This window comes from Charadrius vociferus, unplaced genomic scaffold, assembly GCF_000708025.1.
Source record: "Charadrius vociferus isolate BGI_N301 unplaced genomic scaffold, ASM70802v2 scaffold698, whole genome shotgun sequence".
Lineage (NCBI taxonomy): Eukaryota > Metazoa > Chordata > Aves > Charadriiformes > Charadriidae > Charadrius > Charadrius vociferus.
In genome coordinates, this window is record NW_009649598.1 from 193,881 (window position 1) to 219,422 (window position 25,542).

The 25,542-nt window shown below is 46.7% G+C and overlaps 3 protein-coding genes across 3 annotated transcripts; all 3 read left to right on the top strand.

Moving 5' to 3' along the window:
* The first annotated feature begins 11,091 nt into the window (after positions 1-11,091).
* Positions 11,092-11,649, top strand: LOC104291241 (keratin-associated protein 10-6-like). Its single transcript, XM_009890450.1, has one exon. It carries the CDS (start codon positions 11,092-11,094, stop codon positions 11,647-11,649), a length of 558 nt encoding a protein of 185 aa, XP_009888752.1.
* A 3-nt stretch (positions 11,650-11,652) lies between these two features.
* LOC104291242 (keratin-associated protein 5-4-like) lies at positions 11,653-12,822 on the top strand. The gene is made up of 3 exons (XM_009890451.1): positions 11,653-11,661; positions 11,735-12,023; positions 12,707-12,822. The coding sequence occupies exons 1-3, from the start codon at positions 11,653-11,655 to the stop codon at positions 12,820-12,822; spliced, it is 414 nt and encodes a 137-aa protein (XP_009888753.1).
* A 3,406-nt stretch (positions 12,823-16,228) lies between these two features.
* Positions 16,229-16,456, top strand: LOC104291243 (keratin-associated protein 5-8-like). Its single transcript, XM_009890453.1, has one exon. The coding sequence runs from the start codon at positions 16,229-16,231 to the stop codon at positions 16,454-16,456; it is 228 nt and encodes a 75-aa protein (XP_009888755.1).
* Positions 16,457-25,542: the final 9,086 nt, after the last annotated feature.

Genomic DNA, 25,542 nt, shown 5'->3' on the forward strand with positions numbered 1-25,542 from the left:
CCAGCGCTACTGCCCCCAGGTCCCCTACTGTCCCCAGTACACCAAGAACATCTGCAAGCTGCCGCCAACGTGCCCCAAGTACTAACAGCAGGATCCGACCCCGGCACCTGGACCCACCGGCTCGCTCCTCCCTCGGATGCTCTCGATGCCTAAAGCTTGAATCGATGGTTCTCTTTTCCCATTTTCAGCTTGCATGAATCCTCCAATACCTCAACTGTGATTAGAATTTTCTTCAAAATATAAATCAGATCTGTTTTAATTTATCTAGCCTGCAGAACCCAACTGATGTTCTTTTCCAAAAAGGCTGGGAGTGATTTCTGCTGGCAGTGGTTTACACATGATGTGTCACCCTCCAAACTGTGCCGATGAGACAATAAAATTTCATTTCCAAAAATAGAAAAAGTTTATGATTTGTTTATTCTTTGCCCTCTTTGCTTGGGAATTATATTTACCCTCTGACTTCTTAGTCACCGCTTCTCATTCTTTTCTTCTCAAACTTATCACAAAATGCCCACATCCTAAAGTTTCAAAATGAATTGAAGACAGTCATTGCAGACACATTTCTGCAGCGGATGAATGCATTTATGGACAGGGAGCTCATCTGTACCCTGTTTAGCCTGGGACTGTCTTTCTCAGTTCCCTACTCCAGTAGTACTCATACTTCATTTGTCATTCTGACTCACTACTACAAACATTTTGAGGTGTCTAATAAATGCAAATAGGTGCCTAGAGGTCTTCTCTAACCCTCCTTCTTCCACTGAACTTCAAATTACTGTTTTCAATGAAAACTGCGCACACTTAAAAATAAATGCTAAATCTCTCACTACTTTTTACAACCTAAGACTATTCTTATCTCCCTAGTCTCCAGCCCATCTAGCTGAGACATCTGTTCTAGAACAGGCTCGTTGGCTTCCTTCTGCCAGTGCCTGTTTCTCTGCACCTGTTTCACAAAGAGCTTGACAACTTCTTTCAGCTGAAATTGTTAACTTTGGGTATCTAGAAAAGGTTGAGATGAACACACCTTGCATGGTGGAGAACTGACACAAGGGCCTTCCCCAAAAACAACATTTTATCAACCTGGATGAGCCATTTCTACATTACATTCTACAAGGGCCTTCCCCAAAAATACCATTTTATCAACCTGGATGAACTATTTCTACATTACTTTTAACTCACAGCTCTTTTCAGAAAACTGCAGGTGAGATTTTCCTAAATAAGGGCTAGCTCTAAAAGACTTTAAAAGCTTTTTATTTTTTGCTCAGTCATGGCCTTGAAAAATAAAGAAAAAAAAACCAAACAAGCAGAACATGAAACCATGCTTTCCCAGGATGTATTTTCAAATTCAGAATGAATTAGTATCTCACAATACTGCTGGCAGAGTAGCAAATTTATTCTTTTTTCCCCAAATTTGACATGAAAATAAACCCTGAGAGATGTGAAGACCATCTCGATAGGGATAGCTGCTCCCTTCTGAACTTGGTAAGCAACTTTTAGGGCCCCCTTGTTCTAATTCCATCAGAACTGACCCCTGGGACGCTCCCGAGGAGTTCCTGCAGCACCCACCTGGATAAAAGTCACAGGAAAGGAACAATTACCCGTTTTGTTGTCCTGAAGTCAAGTCTTGGGCCACTGTGAGAGAAACTTTGTGGTAAATAGTGAAACATTGCAATGAGTAAAAATTACAAAACTGCTTAAGTAAGATGGGAGCCCAAAGCATTTATGGGATCTGAAAACAGGATAAGCGATAGCTTCCTAGCACAACTCCTTCCTGCTTAGGATTTGAAATCCCCTTCTTATAGGAGGAATGTAAACAGGACAATATCGTGGCACAAGGGAAAAAACAGCCGATGGCTGGTGGACTCACAAACGTAATGAAAAAAATTGGAATTGGGGATGTCCTTCCAGCATCATCTCCGGTGTAGAGGCATTAGGTGCGTTTGAGCCAGTCAGCAGGCCTTCCCTCTAAGTAGAGTCCATGTGAGTTGTGCCTGTTAATTACAGTCCCCTGTGTCACGAAAAAAAACATATCAATCAAAACGTGAGTCTGCCATGCAGACCAAGGGGCAACATGCAAGGTAGGAGTCAACACTTTTGAATTGTACGTTGATGCAATACTGGTTGCCCAACGACAAATCACTTAATAACGCTAGGGTTAGGTTCACTTTTGATATGTAAATGTGCAACTGCCTTCAAAATTCCCTTATAAAGCAGATTGGGAAATTCATTGCCTATTACCATGTTAAGGAAAAAGTCATAATTGCTTTTCCTGACTGTGTCAAATCGGAAATGCTAAAAACTAGACACAGAAGATAAATATGAATGTGACTACTTAATTAATTGCCAGCATTGCCAAGAGATGCATAATTTCTTGGACAACCCTTTGGAAGATATAAAAGTTCGCCATCCCCTGTTCTTCCTTCATTCAGCATCAGCTCTCCGTGCTCTTCCTCTCGCTTCCTCCAACAAAGGGTAAGTTGGATTATATTGATTTGTCTCCTCACACAGGAATTACAGCTGATGAGTTCTGCATTTAGACCTTGCCTTTGTCTTAGAAATTCCTTATTTTCAGTCACTGGGGGCCTGAACATGTAAGCTACGCAAAGGGTGCTCCTGGTTTGCCCACAGCAGATGGGACGACAGAAAAATAGGAGTAATTGAAGGACCAGATCTGCAATGAACTAATTCCCAGACTAGCTGGTGGTGGAGGGAGAGATCTCTCAGACAAGTCAGTGCAGTTTTAGAAGTAAATTTTACCTTAAACAGCCAACAGTAGCATCTTGGTAGGGAAATTCCCATCACAGCTGGACCATTGCAGAGTAAAGTAACCTCCAAAAGACAAGGCAGTATCATTTTCAGGGTGAAGATATCCCATGTTACAAAACAAAACAAAATTTCCCAGACCACTACAGAAAAAGAGCCAAGGGAAACACGAAGGTTACAGTGGGGCAACTGTGCCAGCTTGATGGTCTCTCTCTCCTCCTTGCAGCTTTGCCGATACTCCAGAAAGATGTGCTCCCGCGGCTCCTGCCACGACTACAACTCCTCCTGCCACGGATCCCACTCTTCTTGCCATGAGTCCCGCTCCTCCTGCCAAGACTCGGGCCGTCCAGCGCTACTGCCCCCAGGTCCCCTACTGTCCCCAGTACACCAAGAACATCTGCAAGCTGCCGCCGACGTGCCCCAAGTACTAACAGCAGGATCCGACCCCGGCACCTGGACCCACCGGCTCGCTCCTCCCTCGGATGCTGCGGCCATGGATCATCTCATCCTTGCTGAAATCCCTGGGTCTCTGCCATGTGCCTCACCACTGGTCGTGATGAAGCCTTCCCCTAATTATCATTCAGGGTGTCATTCTTTCTAATTATTCAGGAAACGTCCTTTCTAATTATTCAGAGCATAATTAACTGTTGGAAATCTTTCTATGCCGTGCACTTCTGTTTCAGACTCATCTGGGTGTGGGAAAGAATAAATCTTAAAATTCATGAAACCTGCATTGTCTTTCAATTTCTTTATTCACTTTTTCCTGTAGACTTTTTTTTTTTTTTCTGGATTCTTCAGGTAAATTCCCTCATATTCTTGAAGTGCCCCAATAGTTGCCTCAATAACAACAATTCCCACATTAATTACTGGAGAAAACAGACACATTAGTAGAGGAAAAAGTTCTCAACTACCAAAAATCTACATGGAGGTAGAGGGCTGAGCAGAACAAAGCTTCCCCTGCTGACACCAAAAGATGAGCTGGTCTACACAGATTATTGTCCCAATGTTTTGAAAACAGTGAGATCAAAGACACTTGAATGCAAACTCTTTTGTTTTGGAGACAAACATAGCTCATTAAATGAAAGAGGAATAAGTAGAATAAGTAGTTCACAGTTGCTAATATTCTTACTCAATACATGTATTAATTTACTCCAAGTTCAACTTCAGAACTTGGGCATATAAATATTTTCAAATATCTTAATACCTCTGAGCCTCTGAAAAGAGAAGTCACAAACTTCTTTTTCACATTCCAGTGTTGCTTGTCAGTAGCATATACTTTGAAGCAGAGAAATGGGTTAGCCCAGAGAAGGTTCATCTCATGTAAGACTCGTACACTTGCACAGCACAGATCTGAACACTGCAATATGTTATTACGGAGAGCTCATAAACCCAAGACTGCAGAATGTAACTGAGCAAGTATCAACCCCCACATTGCTCTAAAAATGACATTTCATCACTGTAGATTGGGCTTTGCTTACATACTCCCCTAACAGAACTGAAAGCGGTGGATGACAACTCTTTAGAGGTCTTGTTTTCCTCAGCTGGATCTGAGTTTGAAAGATTCAGAAACATTTTTTCAGTGGGTGTAACCAAAGACACCCCAGTTTTGGAAGGCTGTTGAGGAGGTAGAAAGATTTTGGTGGAACATTGGTGTGGTGCTCCAGGCCAAAGCACAGAGGAAAGGACAACTGTCACACAAGCACCGGCTTCACCGACTGGACAGTCGCAACCTCTCTTGGTTTTGGACCCGCAACTGAGTCACAAAATGTCCCTGAGGAATTCATGCAATCCTCCCTTGCTACACAAAACTCACCACAAGCAATTACATCGCCTCTAGCCTTAAGAAAAGCTGTAGGACACCTGTACTTTATAGTCAGCTTCTCGTTAGCAGTTAGCAAATTACTCTAATGGGTAACATTTTCCAAAGTTGATGGGTTACAGGCTTCATTTCGTATGCTTCAAAGACTGAGTCGAACAGGATTATAAATCTAACTTTAGTTCCCGTAATTTCGCCATTAGTGACAGAACCCAATATTTGCTCAAACTTCAGCTCAAACGCTCCCTTTCTCTGAATTCTTTGGTTTCCAGACATCTCTGCAGGTGTGGTCACATGAAAAAAGTATAAGAAATCAGTGAAAGGAAAGAGAAACTAAGGAACGGGAAAACTTAACGTACTCATACCCTGTACAGACCTCATCGCCAGACATTTCTATCTGATTTTAAGTACAAAATAACCTTCGATACATGTGGAACAATCTGACGGGGTCAGCCAAGTCACCCGGCAAGTCAAGGAACCTGTGAAGAAACAGAAATATTATATTTTTTGCCGTACCAGGGAACCAAGGAGATAACACCAGACTTCCCAGTGTCGTGCCATACCCATGAGTTGCAACTGGTAATCCCATTTCCTCTCGTCATTCAACAACACGCAATTTAAAATCCTGAGCTGTCACCTGCACAAAACGGTAGGCCTACCCCAGGAGTCAGCATTTCTGAGACTTAAAGACCTTTGTGTCACTGATGCAATCCCGGTTGCCTATTGGCAAGCTAATTAACACCTATGAGATTAGAGTCAGTCTCCAGGAAATGGGAGAGAAATGCCTTCCAAAATCCTTATGGGAAATGCATTAGGAATTACATATGGGACGAAATACAGTGCGTCAAAGCGGAAACGCTAAAAATAGGATAGCGCAAACATCTGCGGGATTGAGTGTGGAAATAATTAAATTGTCATTGCAAAGAGGTGTCTCATATCCAAGATAACCTTTTGGAACCGTATAAAAGGCTGCTCAGCCCAGTCCTTCTCAGTCGCTTGTCTTCGCTTCCAGATACTTCTCCCTGTAGCTGAAGAGGGTAAGACCAATTTTACTATTTCTGTTCATGCTGAGAGAGAAGAAACCTCCGCTAGAGGTTTTTATGGACCTCCTGGGAGCTGGGACTTACCTAAATGCCTTCTCCTTGCACCCTTGTGATGCTCAAAGACAGGCACGATGAGCAGCAGATGGAGGGATGAGGATCATAGAATCATAGAATGGTTTGGGTTGGAAGGGACCTTGAAGATCATCTAGTTCCAACCCCCCTGCCATGGGCAGGGACACCTCCCATGAGACCAGGATCACCAGGGAAGGTTCAGCAAGGGCACATGAAGGGATCCTTGGGTGACACCAGCTCCATGCTGCTTCACAAGGGAGATGGGGTTTGGGAGGGGCTCATGGGGCTCACACATTGGCTTGCAGGGACATAGTTTCCGACAGCAATTGCCAGAGCGAGCCCTGCAGATTACGCAGGATTGAGGGTGCATTCGGTGTGGATTAGGCAGGCAAAGAGAAGGAGAGCAGCAGTTCACTGGGGAGCTCAAGAAGAACATTTTTTAAAAAAAAAAAAAAAAACTATATCTGAAATAAGCTTCAGAGGATTTAAGGTATAAAATTGACAGTAGTGGAGAATGAGGCACTTACATGAAATTGTTATTAATGCTTCTTGCACGCGCTTGCGGGGCCCCCCCTGCCACTACACCATCCAGAGGCAGCCCGTGCAGAAGTACAGCTACGTGACGCCCTGCTGCCCCCCCGTGCAGCCCTATTGCCCCCCGGTGCAGCGCTACTGCCCCCCGGTGCAGCCCTGCTGCCCCCCCGTCCAGCGCTACTGCCCCCAGGTCCCCTACTGTCCCCAGTACACCAAGAACATCTGCAAGCTGCCACCGAAATGCCCCAAGTACTAACAGCAGGATCCGACCCCGGCACCTGGACCCACCAGCTCGCTCCTCACCCAAAGCCTTGAGCTCATCTCCTCGCCCATCGCTTCTCTGCAAGCAAACGCTTTTAACCACGTGGTATTAGGATGAAGTCTCTCGGTTCAACGAGCTTTGAGCTTCTTTCTGCCAACGCACGGCACGCTGTCCGCTGGGAATAGTTTCTTTCTTGCTCTGCTGCTTCATTCTCCAGCAAGACAATAAAAATTATATTTCAAGCCTACCTAACAGTTCTGGATGTTTTTAGTCACCACTCCATCATATCTGCTTGTCTAGCGGCATCTTTTTTTCCCCTCGTGGCTTTAGAGTCATGCTTTAATCACTGGAGAAAATAGCTAAAGTAGGAGGAACGCCAAGGAAACGTGAAAGTAAAGGAGAATGCCTGGGGCACCCACCAGTGATGCCAGGAGTGCCACGCCGCACGCAGAGGGCTGTGGGAAACACATTGGGTTAATTCCTGGTGAAACCGAATATTTGCCCTGAGCTCAGCAGATGCAATGGGGGGTTCAGAGTTACAGCCGGGGGCCCGACCTGCACGCTCATGTTTTTACCGCAGAAGCGATCTTTAAAAGCCGCTGGTATATTTGGAAACAAAACAAAGCAAATCCTGCAGGGTTTGGAACCTGCCTCCGAACACCCTCAATTAACCAATTTCTAGAGTGTAAAATGAGAGAAGGTTTCCCCAGTGTGATTCATCCATCCCAGGGCAGGCATGGGAAATAAGCTGGATGAACAGAGCTCTGCAAGTACCCAGTAAATGACTAGTTGGTATATAAGTAATTGGAATTAGTTATTTATAGGTTATGGAGAAAATTGTCAGTATAGAGGAACAGCCTGCTAAAAAGGAAAAGTTGCAAACAGGATGCAGAGAGCAATTAATTACTCACCTACATTCAAGTTGTTGCCATTGCTAAGAGATGGCTCATTTTCATGCGACCCCTGGCAGCTGCATTAAAAACTTTTCCTTACTCGTTCTTCACCTCTCTGCGGTTTCCTACTGAGTCAATAAGGCTTTCTGTCCTTAGGAGGGGCTTTGTCTTCAAGTTCACTTTCCCTTACTGCCCCAGGCCTCCAACTTTCTACTTTGTGACTAATCACAGCACATTTTATTTCCTCTTCTTTTTCCAAGTGCGATGGAAGGCACACAACCTCTGGACTAGTTACGCTTTCTGCTGTGCTCAAGCTTGAAGTTCCCGTTAACTTGAGGATGAGAAATGGCAGCAATAATGGGGAAACAAGAACAAAACTCTTTTTTTTTTTTTTCCTGTTCCATTCCATGTTTTTGTCAGCCCTGGAGAGGTTTGACACCTGGAACATTAAAGACCAAAGGCTCTATGAATGCTTTACCTCATTAGAATATTTTTTTTAAATCAGAAACCATAGACATTTGGCAAGAGAAGTCCTCTATACCTAACGCTGTAGATAGCTTAGAGGAACATTTCTGCTCTGCTGAGTACATGTTAAATAACGTAACAGCGGATTTCCACAACCAGGACAAACTCTGAGCAAACCCCTAAGGATTTAATGAGGAGGAATTTGCCTTAGCTGTTTCACAGCGAGGATTGCTTCACTGCATCCATAATTCCCAAATCCAAACAAACAGAGCGGTGTCACCCCGGGCATCTTACGGAGCCTGCTAAGTTCATTCCCTCAATGCAAAATATAATTGGGATCTTTTCTTTCGTAAAAACTCCTCTTGTAAAATCAGTTATGTGTCTCCCAGCTGCCCGTGGATCTGTCTCTAGACATCCCTGATGTTCACATCCAACTCTAGGGGCAGGAGGGGGTTTTTGACTCAAAGGGACCGTGGGTGCACCAGGTCCGTACAAAGTCACACAGAAAACTGGCTCCATTTGACCAACATCTCTCTCTTTACCTCACTGCTCAGGATCCCCCACATTTCTAACATCAGCGCCACATGCTAATTCTCCACAGGGTCAGAAATCCCCTCCTGGCCATCTCCCAGGTTGCCATGAGCCTCCTTTATTGCTAGCTGAGCTGCAGGTACTCAGCTGGTGTAAATCTCTATCACTAATTAGATTATAATGGGTGGCAGTGACCTTGTCTAACCCGGTCATTAGCATGAGGCCAAACTCAATAGGAAATGAAGCCTATGTTTCAGCAGACAAGCACAATGACCTTGGAAAGAGCTTTCCAGGAGAAGTGGTGACTTCATGGTCCTTTGAATCCTTCAAAGCAAGACTGGGTAGCTTTTTAAAAGGTGGGATGCAGGCAAATAAAAACAGTAGCTGCCCAACAGAAACTGAGTGGAAACAGGTGCTTTATGTCACCCGAAGTCAAAGTGAAGGTTCACAATGACCTACCTAAAGGGGGCCTACAGGAGAGCTGGGGAAGGACTTTTTACAAGGCCATGTAGTAACAGAACGAGGGGGAATGGCTTCAAACTGGAAGAGGGGAGATTTAGATCAGATATTAGGAAGAAGTTTTTCATTCTGAGGCTGGTGATCCCCTGGGGCAGGTTGCCCCGAGAAGCTGTGGCTGCCCCATCCCTGGAGGTGTTCAAGGCCAGGTTGGACGGGGCTTGGAGCAACCTGGGCTGGGGGGAGGTGGCCCTGCCCATGGCAGGGGGTTTGGAACTAGGTGATCTGCAATGTCCCTTCCAACGTAAACAATTCTACTATTCTATCTTCTCCTCAGCATCTGTGATCTGGGTCACACCGTGTTTCTGTATGAACAGAAAGAGCCTGAATCAACTCTCCTTCACCTCAGCAGAGATCAGGGTGTCTCCAGTGAAGCTGTACGCTGTAGGGGAGGGTGGTGGAGGGTCCTTCGGTGCTCTGCTCCCACAGGTGCGCAGCCCTGCAGCAGCAGGAGCTGCCCTCCTCCTCGGGGTGATCTCAGAAACAAAACATTTAATCACGTCAATCACAGTCCCGGGTCCCGTGAATTCCTTCTGACCGGAGAGAGATAATTTTTAAAAAAGACGTAGTTTAATTTGAAATCCTAAAAATGCTCAGGACATCATGTGAGGCCTTCAGGCTCTCCTGCAAAATAAATATTAACATCATTAATGAATAATTGCAACATGATCATTTACATCAGCACTAATGACTGCCAATGGGTGACTGAGAACTGAGCATAGAGTTATTCCAAAAATAACATCCGTAGGTGGATCTTCCATTACTCGAGGGCATACTAGAACTTAAAAAAATGGAATAGGAATTTTGCAGATCAAGTTATGCTAAGCAGAAACAGCATGTAAAAATTCCAGAAAAGTTTTGTGTTTTGCTTTTACTTAAAGAGGTCAAAAAGGAATTGGAAAAACACAGACTCTGATTTGACCCAAACTCCTTGGTGAATTAGCGCAGTCCTTTGCACCTAAAATTTCCGACATTGGCAAGGCCAATGTGTTTTCCCATGCACGGATGGGATGAGCATGGCATAGGACATCAAGAACTTTCTGTTACATTTTTGCCCTTTTGATGACCAGACACCCCAAAGAAAGACATCGGGATTCACCATTTCTGCATTCAACACCAAAACATGGGGCCATGGAACTACATTTGCTGGAATTCTATTTAAAAGAATCATATCGAGGAGTGACTGACGTCCAGAAGGCCTCTGCATGCCTCTGGAATCCACTGCTCCTCAATCTTAATTATGATTTTTATGTTAATGGAGCACTCTCTAGCTCTGAACAAGCCACGCAGCATCTCCGTGTAACAGCGTTACCATATGCGAAATGAGCAGAAACATACCTTTTAAGCAGTTCATAAACATCACACAAGAATTAACTTGACATTAAAAAATTGTAAAAAATTTACCGAACAAATTGCTAATAACACAAAATTGAGGGGTTGGTCAAAAACAATGAGGCAAAGACTAAATAGATGAAGGGACATTCAACAAATAAGTATAGGCTTAGTGCGTAAATCAGGAATTGCTGTGGGGTACCTCATTTCCGGCAGGACAATTTCGAGCTATATAAAAGGTCTCCCCGTCCCTTTGCTCCTCACTCAACTGAACCACTCAGTTAGCACGGTAAGTGTTACCTACTGGTAGTGTTCCTTGATAGCAATGGTTCTCATTTGGTTTTGGTCAAGCAATGAATTGAAATGTGTCTTTGTATCTGATCTTTGTAGAGCGTTGGACTAGATGACCTTCAGAGGTCCCTTCCAACCCAAACTGTTCTATGAGACTATGATTCTCTGATCTGCAGCTCGCTCTGAAGTCCAGATTTTCCTTGCCTGTTGGGATATCGCTTTTTGCAAAAGACAGTTGGTGGAGAGAGCACAGTGGGAAATGAGCTTCTTGGGATGAAAATTTAGGGAGTGATCTTCATGGATGAGCACAGGAAAGTTAGTTCCCAGGACAGTTCAAAAGATGCACAAATATCGCTGGGATGGTGATGGGTGGCTTGATTTTAAGGATCATTTTTGCAACTCAAGACAAGTAAATCGGAAGCAGTGCATGATATGGCTATCACCCATGGGCCGAGACAACAGCATTTGTATGCCAGAATGAAACATATCTATATACTTGGAAAGATGGGTTCTATCTGAAAGTCCCTTGTGTTTCAGATCCTCACTCCTTCCACCTTCGACTACTCTACAAACAACATGTGCTCCAGTGGATGTTGCTCTACCGGATGCTGCTCCATCGTGAAGAGCAAAACGGTGTGCTGCAGCCAGCCATGCCAGAAGACCATCTGCTGCGAACCGTGCCAGAAGACCATCTGCTGCAGGCCATGCCAGAAGACCGTCTGCTGCAGCCCATGCCAGCAGTCCTGCTGCTGCGACCCATGCCAGAAGCCCTGCTGTGACCCATGCTGCTGTGACCCATGCCAGAAGCCTTGCTGTGACCCGTGCTGCTGCGACCCATGCCAGAAGCCTTGCTGTGACCCGTGCCAGCAGTCCATCTGCTGTGACCCATGCCAGAAGCCCTGCTGCGACCCGTGCTGCTGTGACCCATGCCAGAAGCCCTGCTGTGACCCATGCCAGCAGTCTGTCTGCTGTGACCCATGCCAGAAGCCTTGCTGTGACCCGTGCCAGCAGTCTGTCTGCTGTGACCCATGCCAGAAGCCTTGCTGTGACCCATGCCAGCAGTCCGTCTGCCAGAAGCCTTGCTGTGACCCGTGCCAGCAGGCCATCTGCTGTGACCCATGCCACCTGCTGTGACCCATGCCAGCAGTCCTGCTGTGACCCATGCCAGAAGCCTTGCTGTGACCCGTGCCAGCAGTCCGTCTGCTGTGACCCATGCCAGAAGCCTTGCTGTGACCCGTGCCAGCAGTCCGTCTGCTGTGACCCATGCCAGAAGCCTTGCTGTGACCCGTGCCAGCAGTCCGTCTGCTGTGACCCATGCCAGAAGCCTTGCTGTGACCCGTGCCAGCAGTCCGTCTGCTGTGACCCATGCCAGAAGCCTTGCTGTGACCCGTGCCAGCAGTCCGTCTGCTGTGACCCATGCCAGAAGCCTTGCTGTGACCCGTGCCAGCAGTCCTGCTGTGACCCATGCCAGAAGTCCTGCTGTGACCCGTGCCAGCAGCCCATCTGCTGTACCAAGGTGTGCCAGAAGTCCTGCTGCTGCTGTAGCCATCCTTGCCCACGACCCTGCTGCTGCTGCGGCTGCTACCCCTGCTGCTGCTCTGGATGTCTGTCTTGCTGCTCCTACGTGGTGAAGAAGAAGCCTGTTGTGGTGTGCTGCAGCCCCGTGCAGTGCTGTTCTCCCATGAGGAAGTATTGCATACCCATCCAGCAGTGCTGCAGCACCATCAAGAAGTGTTGCTGAGCCAGCTCTGGGTAGCAAAAGCAGCTCTGCCCACTCCCATCTCTGGCGTGCAACAAGAACAGGCACAAGGAGATGAAAACCTGCTCATTTGCTTCTGGTTCACAGGATGACGGAGTAAACTCCTAGCAATTTTCTTCTTGTTTTCAAGCTTAAGCTGTCTTCTTCTTTCTGTCCTTTCATTATCGAACGTCTGCAACGCACTTGAATATATCACCCACTGTATAAGGCAAAGAGCTATTAGATATTAGCGGGGCTGTTAATTCTCTTCTTGGTGTATGGGACTTAGGATACCTTTGCTGTTATGTGATCATTCTTCATTTTCTCTCTTGACTTGTAGGCAATAAAATTTAGCATTAAGCAAAATGCAAAATCTTGTCTTCTGGTTGTTCTTACATCGCTTTGTCCAGAATGTGTCCTCATTCTGGTGCCATTTTCTGTGCCTTTGGCCAGGCTTCTGCCGGCTACAGATGTGTCCTATGGCGCAGAAGAACATTGAGGACACAAAGAGCTGCCCAACCATGCTTCCCATTGCCGTAAATCAGGTGATGTCTAACGACACCAAGTAGAGCAGCATGATCCCTTCTTGCATTTACTGATCATCTGCCTCAGTTAGCTCAATTTTTACTATAAGACTAAATGGTTAAGGTAAATAAACCTCAAAGGACACAGACTGAATGAAGTATGCATAATTCCACCATCTGTAAACACACCATTCCATAAGATGCACAGGAACCAATCCCTGATACCGGAATAGGAATTTCAATAGGTACTGAAAGGGATTCACTACTCACTGAATAGCAGGCACCATCTTCTTCCACTGCCATCTTCAAAACTAAAATTTCAGAAAACACCGTATATCAGTGAATTATTTTTATGCGAGCAGAGATTTTCTTATGCAGCGTTCCTGGATTACAAGCAGTGGAATGAAACCCAGGTGTTAGCATACAACTTACAAGCTTCATTCCTAAAATAGCACACCCATGAGTCAACAATACCTTTTCTACCTGACTGGGACTTCCTTTACTATTAAAATTCAGGACTCAGCTCTGAATTGCATGTCTCAGGAAAATGCCTTGAGCACTGTCTTGATTGCTTCCCTCAACCAAATCTTCAACGCATACAGAGTCTGCATTAGAATAATCTTCTCTGCCACGTTAGACTCTTCTGAAAACATCACTCAGGTCTTCAGGGGTTTTTTATTAATAGGTAAATCAGGTACCATACACTGGCAGAAGGATATCCAATACCATAGCAGACCAGACCATACCATACCATACTATATCAGAAGTGCATTCTGTTAAGGAAATTTTGTGAATGTTAATTTCATCATGTGTTGGAAAAGCTGCCATGACAGATTCCTCCCCATTCACAAAGGTACTGCAGCTCTCAAATTCACATAACCACCATGGAAGCTTACAAAGTCATCATGCCATGACATGGCATGTCATGTAAAAGGGTTTTAGTGTAGAAGATGTTATTTCTGACCCAACTATACATGAAATTCCAGCATCTCCTCAAGATCTGTATAAGACCCAGAGTAGCAACAGCCTTGTAGAGTTAACATCCATTTCTAAGGGAGACATGGACCTGGTGGAGCGGGGCCAGAGGAGGGCCACCAAGAAGATCCGAGGGCTGGAGCCCCTCTTCTTTGAGGACAGGCTGAAAGAGTTGTGGGTGTTCAGCCTGGAGAAGAGAAGGCTCCGGGGAGACCTTATAGCGGCCTTTCAACACTTAAAGGGGGCTTACTAGAAAGATGGGGACAGACTTTTCAACAGGGCCTGTAGCAATAGGACAAGGGGGAACAGTTTTAAACTAAAGGAAGGAAGATCCAAACCAGATAGAAGGAAGACATTTTACACCATGAGGGTGGTGAGACACTGGAACAGGTTGCCCAGAGATGTCCCATCCCTGGAAACATTCCAGGTCAGGTTGGACGGGGCTCTGAGGAACCTGATCTAGTGGAAGATGTCCCTGCTTATTGCAGGGGTGTTGGACTAGATGGCCTTTAAAGGCCATCCATTCTATGATTCTAACACAGGGATCATCTTGGCCAATATGGCGACAATAAAGCCTGATAAAAAGGCAATGAATGATTTATTCAGTGGATGACATGTTTGAGGGTTTACACAAAGAAGGCATTACTTCCTGCAGGAAGGTATCTGGCTATTATTGCGTGACCAAAACAATGCTCCCCTAGGGAGAATTCCAGAAGACACCCAACGTCATAGGAGGTCATGTTCGCATCTTGGGAAGAAACTACGTGTCCCAACCACCAGGGATCACCTGCCACCACTCCAGCCTCACACTGAGAGTCTGCTGAACATGATGGCAGACTTTATTTGCCATGAATAGATGCTGTCTCAGCATCTTGGGACTGTCATCTTATATTGGTGTCCCCTCTCATCAAATGAATACTCCATCAACACCTTCTTCTCACGTGGAGCTGTCCTGGCTCTGCACGTGGCCACAATACCTTCCCTCATCCCCAAGCCTGTTTCATAACATCTGCCTTGACTCGAACCATCTTATCCATTGCCTCCTGACTGTTCAGTCAAGCTGTACATGCACAGCAGCCTTGGTCTTAGCGCACTGCAGACAAAACAATCATAAACAATGGCTGGAGAAGTCCTGTTGGGTGTCTGAACTCAGAGCACCTGTGGGCTCCCAAGGTACAGGGGAAAGGTATGGAGAAATGCACTCAGGATTGGATTTCCAGTCTTGAACCTCACACTTGCCTACGGTGGCACAGAATCGAGTTGTTAGTGTGAAACACTCAAATGTGATCACCACAAATACCATTAAATACAATCTGGCTTGGTCTCACGGACCTTTGAAATAACCTCAGAAAATGGAGCACACAGAAACAACAGAGAAAAAAAGACAACGTGTGCACTACTGCTATGAAAGTTGCTTAATTTAGGGTTAATCCATCACTTCCATGGGTGAAAATGAAAAAAAAAAATCTTAATAGTTTAGCAGAAATAAAAAGCAGGGGGAGTGAAGACCAAGCACCATAGAGGGAGACCCAAGAACAAGACTGAGAAAGGAGAAACTCTTCAGTCTTAACTTTGACCACACAGCCACCTCTCAGAGGCAGGAAAAAAGGATTCACAGTGACCAATAGTTTCCACTGGTGCCCCAAAATCCCACCCAGGCACAGAGGGGACACATGATCCAAGTTTCCATTTCCAAGTTCCAGGCATGGTTCTCCCACTGCTTCAGTACCCGCCTCCCCCCGGGCACATTGTTAAGTGTCTCTGTGTCTCAAGGTCATTCCTCAGGAGGTGGATGGGAATACCTTACAGCTACCTCCGGTCCCCATTAATGCAAATTCATTAGAAAATTTGCACCTGTTGTTCATATGTGCAACTAATTAGGGTGCAGAACTGAGGTGGTGATCAACCAGAAAGAGGTAAAGATTAAATACCGGAAGACATGTGAGTGGCACACGCTGGGTGATACACAGCAAAGTCAGAATTGCCAAAGAATGCCTCATTTCCAGGGGGGCGGCTTTGAAGCGTATAAAAGGCTCCCCAGCACAGTGGTCTTCATTCACTTACCTTGACTTCTCCTCTCCTGTCCTCACTGGTCAACAGGGTAAGTCAGAGCTTACATTTCATTTGCACTCTACTGTATTTCTCTGTGCTTCTGCACAAAGCCATCCAGGATTTTCTGTACTTTCTGGTTTGGGACCAATTTTGAGAGATTGGTTTGGGGATCCACCTGGGTGGCTTCTTTCTGATGGAACCAGTGCTGGACAGTATGCCAAATGCACCGGTGCCCAAGGCAAAAATGTGGAGAGCTCAGGTACAGGCTGTGGTGGGATTCTGGACAGTAGGGACTTCCCCAACCAGTTTGGGATGGACTTTGGGATAAGCATGCTTTAAGCTGCCTAAACAACTGGGAGATTCAGGCAGAGAAAAAGAGACTGTCTCTGTTCCTTCCAGCTTTGCCTACACTACTACCAACAACATGCCCAACGGGTGCTGCGGTGGAAATAACTACTCCGTGTGCTGCTACAGCACCAAGAAGTCGTGCTGCAAGACGCCCATGTGCTGCTCCCCCATGCAGTGCTGCTGCCCCTCCACCTGCTGCATGCCCATGCAGACCTGCTGCATGCCCATGCAGACCTGCTGCTACACCATGAACAACAACAGAGGCTGCTGCGGCGGTAACCGCGGTGGCTGCTGTGGCAGCTAAACCCACTCGACAAAGTGGCAGGCAGAGCTGCACCACCAGCTGCTTCCCTCCTGGCTCATTCGGTGTCGGACATGGATATGGATATGGACATGGATATGGATACCAACCTAAATGTTCTTCCTCCTTTACTTAGACTGTAGGTCTTCTTTCCTCTTTCTCTGCCTTTAATCACCAACTGCTTGTAACGTGCTTTGAAGTTGCTGCCCGTTGATCAGTGTGATTTTCCTTAGTCCTGCTGTTAATTGTCCTCTTGGTATGCGGGATGCTTAATGCTTTTCATCACTGTTTTTTTTTTCTTCAATCTGTCTGAAAAACAATAAAATCTGTAGCTCATGACCCTGCAAAACTCCTGGTGGTTGTCTGTTTGCTGGCTGGTGCATCCAGAGTGTGTCACCGCACCTATCGAGATTTCTCTGCATTTTCTTCCAGTGTTGGGATGCTGCTGTCTAAAAGGCACTAACTTGGGGGGGGGTTGCCTACACAAAGGAAATCATTGCATCCCTGATGCAGTTCTGAGCTCCTGCATGGGTCTCTTCAAAGACAAGCTGAGTGTCTGGCATCTCTGCGAGCAGTATTTCTTCTCTCACTATAAACCCACAAAGAAATAGGAAGAAAGGTATACAGAAACTTGCAAAGCACGTGAATTTCTTCTGAAACACTTTGACAGGCACATCCCAACTAGGAACGCTCCATGTATTTCAGCCAGATAGAGGTCTATTTCAGAACCTACAGGCAGTCCCCATAAAGAGTTTAACATTTATAAGATGGAGGTCTTGCCTCTGCTCAAATGTCTGGGTTAGCAGATATTGAGTTGAAGTGTTAGGACAAATGGCGAGAAACCTCAAGGAGTGACTGGGTCAGCAAGAGTTGTACCAAAACATAGCACCCAAGGTCTGCACCACAGTCCCCATTCTGTGTCTAATGCCCTTTACCAACTCTGTTTCCACACCGCTTCAGTCCCTTCTTTGCATTAAGACCCATAGCCCACCCGCCAAAGACCACTCGAGTACCTAGGTTACATGAATGGCTGCAATGACTATCAAGGGTGGGAAATACCCACCTACATCATCACTTCTTGCAGTTGCAGGATTTGCCAATGAGAACTTTGCCTCTGGAGGCACAAGTGAAGGGTACCCCTTTGCTTCTGCCCCGTTAATTCCTTGTAAATTAATCAGTTCTCATGGGCAGGCCAACGTATGCCTCTGCAGAGGGGACCTGATGGAAAGGAAATGCCATGCATGTCCTCCTACCCTGCCTGGAGAAGTTGCAATTACATGTTTTGCTTCTCCAGCATTTCGCTTATGGAATTACTCTTATCCCAGGAAAGGCTGGAAAGGAGACAGCTGCATTTATTGCAGGGGCGAAGCGGCACTAAAATCGCAATATCCCCTCACCCTTGCACTGTGCGGAAAGCAAACTAAGGTCCCTGCTAGCATCCTTGGGGCTGGTAGCAGCTCGTCTAGGAGCAGTCCTCTCTGGAGTACCCATGGGATCCCAGGGGATGTCAGGCAGCCAGCAAGGAACTCGCCAGGCAGGCTCCACCATCCTCTCATTAGGCAGCACTCCTCTCAGGATAGTGCGGCGAGGTCTTCAAACGAGAGCTGCAATTTTAGGCCATGGAAAAAATTCCTCCCAAACACCCTGTGTTCCTTCCAGCATTCAGCCCCACAGCGAAGTGCATTGGAGGCAGTGTTGGCGTTAAATAAGCATTCATCCACCCTGGCTCAGTTGCCCAAGGCTCTGCCTTACCTTGACCTTCCTCCTCTCCCTCCCAGAAAATGGTTCCACCTCAGCAACGTCTCTTCCTCCATCACTTCTGAGTCCCTGCCTCCCACTTAGCTCCACGGCCCCAGTTGGGACCAGTTTTCTGTGCTTGTCATATCTCTCCCACCTTCATCTTCCTCTCACCCTCTCGGTCCATGCTGGGCTCCTTCATTTACCTCTTCCAGCACCCACAAAGAGTCCTGCACAGCCTCCAACCCTAAACCCCCCTCCCTCCCCACTGCAGAGCTGGGTGTGGTGGTCCTGCTGGGCGCCAAGGCTCCAGCACACAAGGGGGTTTCGGCTGGATGTGAGGAGAAGCTGCAGGAGGGACATGTTAACTTGCCCATCATGCCCAGTCCCAGAGCTACGGCTCCTTGCACTGCCGCTTGCACAGGCAGTGCTGCTCCTTAACTATTCAGTTAAAATGCCAAATATTCCAAAGAGGATATTCAATTCAGAGTTTTCAAAAATGTTTCTAGGAAAGCGGTCCCAGCAAAGGGACCAGTCTTTTTCCAGCGGTGCCCAGTGACAGGACAAGAGGGGACGGGCACAAACGTGACCATAGGAAGTTCCCTCTAAACCTGAGGAGGGCCTTCTCTGCTGTGAGGGCGGCAGAGCAGTGGCACAGGCTGCCCAGAGAGGTGGGGGAGTCTCCCCCTCTGGAGCCATCCCAAACCCGCCTGGACGCCGTCCTGTGCCACTGCTGGAGGTGCCCCTGCTCTGGCGGGGGATTGGACAAGATGAGCACCGAAGTTCCCTTTCAACCTCTGCCAGTCTGGCATTCTGTGTAATATTGAACATATTTATGATGACATTAGGCTTTTCCTGTTATCAATGAAATTGTAACTGGATTAGAAAGGAAACTCATGTTGTGGTCTATAATGTCTTCAAGTGAAAGAGAGTCTATGACCTAAATGTACAGTGCTTGACACAGATACTGGAACTCTGTGAAAACAGAGCAGGAACTGAAACACTCTTGTGTTAGTTAGTGATGCCCGCATGCCCCAGATTGCAGGATTTGCAAAAATTTATGCAAGCCAAAAGACAAAGATGACTTTGGCATCACAAAGATGTTCTTAGCATGCATGAGGGCAAGATGATCTTGCATGGAGTCACGTGCAGGTGACCGAGACCCAGGAGCCAGCGTGCCTCCCAACACATCCCAAACACATGGTCTCATGGTCTTCTTGCTCCATCCTCACGTGCATGTCCTGTGACCAGGAACGAACATACCTATTTTCACGAAAATTTCCAAATATTTATTTCAAACACCAGTACAATGAAACAGCCCATCACATGCCCGAAAGACGCAACCCAGGGGTTCAGTTTCGGCTCGTACACTGATTCCCCCCCAGCCGCTGCTGAGTAAGTCCCTTAGCATCTTTGGCCGTCACTGTCTGCATTTGTCAAATAGATACAAGGATGCATTTTTTTGGCTCCCTTGCAAGGTTGCAGAGAGGACAAATTCATTAGTATTCATAGAAGCCCTTTGATTATCTGCAGGCTAAACAATTATGAGGCAAAACAAAGGTAGTGATCACAAATAATAAGGCAAAGAGTAAATACCAGAAGACACGTATCGCTAAAAAGTATGGGTTTGGATTAGTAAACAGGGAAACTCGAATGGTCAATGGCTGTCTCACTTCCAGGAGGAAGGTGTCCAGGACTATAAAAGGTCTCCTGGCCCAGCTCACTTCATTCGCTCATCTTCTCTTCACCTCTCCTCACTCTTCAACAGGGTAAGTGAGAACAGCTAAATCTTCCTTCCTTTTCACAAAAGAAAAATGCTATGGATATCTTATAACAGTACCCGAGTATAACTGGGTATCTGGACTGGCGCTTTGGCTGAAACTGGGCTTTTACGAGCTGTGTACTAGGAGTTATGGGGGTGAGCTAGAAGGTTAAAGGATGGAGAGGCGATGGGAGTATCAGCAGGGCCGTGCAGAGCAAGGGGACCACGGACATTTCAGGAGGGCCCAGTCCGAGGTCTGTGTGCCCTGTGCTGTGTGATTCTTGCTAAGGCATTAGGGATGCCCTGGGACGAGTAGGTCGGTATCTGCAGGAAAAAAAAACGGAGAGAAGAGTTACAAGGAAGATTTAGTACAAGCAAGACAGCACTCACTTTCAGCTCCTTGAATCTCCGAATTTAGCCCAGACAGAGCTTTGAATTAATTCTGTATTTCCAAATATCCTGCTCGCACTCACAGACAGTCTCTCTCTGTTCCTTCCAGCTTTGCCTACACTACTACCAACAACATGCCCAACGGAGGTTGCGGATGCTGCGGTGGAAATAACTACTCCGTGTGCTGCTACAGCAGCCCGAAGTGCTGCAAGACACCCATGTGCTGCTCCCCCATGCAGTGCTGCTGCCCCTCCACCTGCTGCATGCCCATGCAGCCCTGCTGCTACACCATCAGCAATAACAACAGAGGCTGCTGCGGCGGTAGCCGCGGTGGCTGCTGTGGCAACTAAACCCACTCAGCAAAGTGGCAGGCAGACCTGCACCACCGGCTGCTTCCCTCCTGGCTCATTCGGTCTCGAATATGGATATGGATATGACCCTGAACACTCTTCATCATTTGCTTAGAGACTGTAGATCATCTCTCTTCTTTCTCTGCCTTTAATCACCAACTGCTTGTAATGTGCTTTGAAGTTGCTGCCTGTTGATCAGTGTGATTTTCCTTTGTAAGCGCTAGTCCTGCTGTTAATTTTCCTCTTGGTGTGTGGGACGTTTAATGCTGTTGATGTATCGTACACCCTCTTCTTGCTTTAGTCTCCAATTAGTCATGAAAGACAATAAAAGCTATAAGTTATGACACTGCAAAATTCTGGTATATGTTTATTCATTTATCTTTGTCTTTTAAACTATAGCTCTGATCTGGGACTTTTTTAGCGTTTGCTCAGTTTCTCAATGTAATGATTTTTTCAACTATTTGTCACACTATGGATGACAGCATGCCAGCACATGCAGTAAACTTCTCGGGTCAGTCTTTCATCTGGGGAAAAACAGTGATCGCTAGTGTCAGTATGTGATCTAAGCTGCGGGAGTATCCGCTCGGCCGTGCGGTTTCATGCTCTCTCTCCCCTGCTTATGACTTTGAAAATACACACTTTGCAATCAAAGCGTCTGTGTGGTCCTAAAGCCAGAGCGAAAGGTCTTTTTTTTTTGTTAATGGAAATCTTCCCAGCAAATTTGCTGAGCTTTAAAGCAGTCTTCTTAAAGGGCTTGATATCTTGTCAGTAAGATTAAACAGACCAGCAAGCACGGTCTGTGTGGCGCAGGAAGGGAGAGAGCCAGCAAAAGATGTGGAGGTATAAGTCTAGCCTGAAGGATTCAGAAATACTATTTAATCTCACCTGGAATTCTGTTAAAATGTGGCAAATTTTAAGAGATGGGATTCAGAAATTAAATATTTGCATTTAGTCATCTGTAAAATCCTCAGGAAGGGAAGTGACTCCAAAACATCTCTTCTAACATAAAAAAAAAAAAAAAAAAATCAAAAAAAAGCGTAATCTTGGGACGGGCCTCATGAGTTATAAATCGAAAATCCTTGTTGGCCCTTAACAGATACCAAGGTCCTCTCCATCCTTACACGCAGGTCCCGTGGCTTCCTGCAAGGCAATTACATTTTTCCTGTAGCTAAAGAATAAATTGACTCAGCGGCAGCAGAGTCGTCAGGTCCAAGCACGCGCGCGCCCCGGAGTCACACCCCTGAATTCTGCACATGCTTTTCCCGGTGATTCAAACCCAAACGCCACTGGACAAACCTCTGAGCATCTCTTCCAGAGGCTCTGCTGTGGAGCGAGTGCATGGAAATACCTTTTGCACCGACAGCCCGGGGCTGCCGTGAGGGATACTGCTCTGCTACTTAAAAAATGCCTCGGCCGTCCACAGCAATGCAAAGTGGAGCAGCCATACAGAAAATGAGTCAAGGCAGAAGTATCAGAAAGGTGGATATGGCACTTGGCAAAGCCTGAAATTGTTAGTTCATGAGGTCAGGGCTCCTCTGTGGTGTCCTCATTCCAGATTTGCCGCACATAAAGGGGCTTTCGGTGTTGCACACACTCACTTCACCACGGTGCTCCTCACTTGGAAGGGAATTCATTTAAATATAGGAATATACACCCCGTCCACAGCCTGATGAAGTCCAACCCCATTCCCTGGTGTGCTGGTGTCCATAAGGATCCTGTACTTGGATCTCACCTCTTCCAGTCATCCGTATGACACACAGGGCGCCAACATTTGCCGTTCTTCATGGTCCTGAGGTCACCCCTCATTACCTCCCCACCCCTCCAGCTGTCGGGTTTCTCGGTGCTCTGGAAGGTGACGAGCACCATGTCCAGATATCACAGACCTTCTCTGACAAACAAGGTCCAACCAGCAGCCCCATCTGCAAAGCCAGCTGGAAAACTTCCCATGTTTTCTCACAGAAAACTTCCACTTTCCACTAACAAACCAAAAGCCAAAGATTTTTCAGATGGAAGCTTACGAAAGAAAAAGAAAATCCCTATTGATTAATAATATTTTCAGTGTCAGAAGATGGGGGGGTTGGCAGAAGTTGCAGTTTTTCGAGAGCTAATTGTACTCTCCGTGCTTTTTTAGATGCCTTCTGCCACTTCAGTGCTAAGGTACTCCACAAAGAAGGGTCATTTTATCAGGAAAATATTGTTAATTAGAACCTGGTGCCTGTTTTAAAGAACAGAAGCATTAAAATATAAGTTTAAAATTATGCCTCTTCTGAATTTTGCTAATCCAGAATTCAGAATTTTTTATCTGTAATAAGCAAAAATCCACTTGGAGTCCGTCTGTACAAAATAAAATCACAGTTTCACAAAGTTAGCATAATAAAAATAGGTTTTCCCAGTTCTAATTCTATTCAAGAAGAAATGATGACTGAATGTAGCCCCTGTTCCATCACCGGCCACGTCCAGCCACAGACCATGGTACCGCGGCACAAAGTGTGGAGTGGGGCATGAAGAGGCAGTAAAATCATTTCATCTCATCCCATCCAGCGTCAGGCTGGATTTCCAGCTGTGGGTAAAACACCCAGAGAACAGTTTGGGCAAAAAAACCCAGCTCTGTAGAGCACACCACGAACACGATTCCTGGTTTAGGGTTGGTCAGGGTGGTTTAAGCTGAAATAGAGTTGAAAAATCAATCCCTTCCTATTGAAAACTGAATTTCACTGTTTTTCCAATTTTTCATATTTTTTTTTAATTGCTCTTCATTCTGACCAGAAGCACGCTTGTTTTCAATGATAGATTTTTTTCTGTTTTCTTTCAGCCCCATGAAAAACCATTGCCATTCGCGTACCCCCACTCCAACACCCTGTTTCAGGGCATCAGCCATTGGGTGCCTGGACGTGGGACCGGACACCCCGACTCCAGGCTCTTTTTGTGGTTTTCCCACTGCCACGAGAGACTCCTTTTGGGCACATCACTCAGCATCACGGTATTCCAGGTATCCTTATCCCAGGATCCCATCTGACTAACATTAGGTAACAGCGTATTTGAACACGACCGATGGGAGAACTAATTAGATAATGGCCACTGCATATGCAAAGAGCTAAGCTGACATTACATCGAGGGAGATGCTAATTGCAGCTGATTAATCCAATAGCAAGTGCCAGAAAAAATATACATACAGAAGTGGCACTCACGGCTCAGCTATTAATTCCCATGGCATGCCTCATTTCCAAGAGAGCTCGGCCGCATATAAAAGCTTTCGGCGCCAGCGCTGTCCTCAGGACTCAGACTCTGCTCAGCCCATCCTTCACCGGTCACAGGGTGAGTTGGATTCTCTCAGCTGTTGCGGATTCCTCGTGGTTTTTTTCACAGAAACAGCAAAAAAGAAAAAAAAAAAAAAAAAAAAAAAAAAAAAAAAAAAAAGAGTCGTCAGTGGATTATTTCTCTTTTTCCCAGACTGTTTATCCCCGAGGGCTTGGCCGTCTCTGCCAGAGGATGCACTACCGTAAAGGCGACAGCGACCAGGACTTGTGCCATGACAGCTCGGTCTGTGGCGAGAAGGGCTGGACGTGGCACGGTTCCACGGGGTGCTGCCACGAAAGCCCCATGGCCACCACACACCTGCCCCCTTGCCATGACCCCGGCAGCCTCAGCCGCGACATTGAGGGGGCCTGCCAGAGCGAGCCGCAAAGCTGCCCGCCCGCGGCGACTTGCTGCGGCAAACCCCGGCGGCGCGTGTACCAGTGCCCCGTGGAGGATGCCTGTCCCCCCGTGATACTGCATCCCCGGCCGCTGCAGCATCGCTGCCCCTGCATCCCAAGCTGCCGCCCACCGGTCCAGCACTGCTGCCCGGTCGCTGTGCCCCTGCCGCTGCATCCCAGCCAGCACCAGCAAAAGCAGGTCCCTGTCTTTCCCCCCAGTCTGCAGAAGAAATGAGGACCACCTCCCCGGGCACTTGCCCACACGCCGCTCAGCGGGGGCGATGCTTCGCTCCTCACCCAAACCAACAACACTCCCGCCTCCGCTTTTGGCACAAGGCAACACCGCCGCCGTGGCTGGTGGCTCGTTGCCGATCTTTGCACACTGGATCCGGGGTCCGCAGCGCCCTGCTCGACCCCAGCACTGACACTTTACATTCCCGGGGTCCTCCCTCACCATGGAAAAGGCTTTAACCACCCAAACCCCACTTCGGTCCTCCTCAGGGTAGAGCAGCTGCTTCTCCCCTCTTCTGAGAAGGTGAGCAGCCCGGGGATGGAGAAACCAAACAGAAAGGATGGGGAAACCGCCTGCCTTGGATTCACCTTCTCCCATGGGTTCAGCAGACTGTGATTTCAAAGTCGCTTGAAAACAGAGACAGGACTGTACTGAGGAAAAAGTACACACTGTGACTGCAGGAGCATCAAGGACTCCAGTAACTTTATTTCCTCCTTGTGTATTCAAGAATAAAATTGAAAAAATTTAGTTGACACTTGGTTCCCTTTTTTTTTACCCTCAAAGATATCACCAACATTACAATGAGAAGGTGTTAAAAGCCATTCAAATTCTCACAAGGAAACTTGTAAGTTTAAAATCAAGATTAGAGTTCACACACAAGGATTTCAGCTCTGGCTGTAGCGGTTTCACCTGGATGAACTCCATCTATGTGCTGCAAAACGCTCTCCACTGTGGTCACCCACCACAGGACCGATGGATGGATTTCACTATGGTCCATCAGCGAGTGATCTAGGTACAGTTTGTTCTGTAATGTGTGCGATCGCCTTCATTAGCTAGGTAGTAACACTGCACCAGGAGGCCATCCATCATATAAATGTTAATTATGATAATAAGCGTGTGCCCCAGCACGTGAGGCGTGTCTG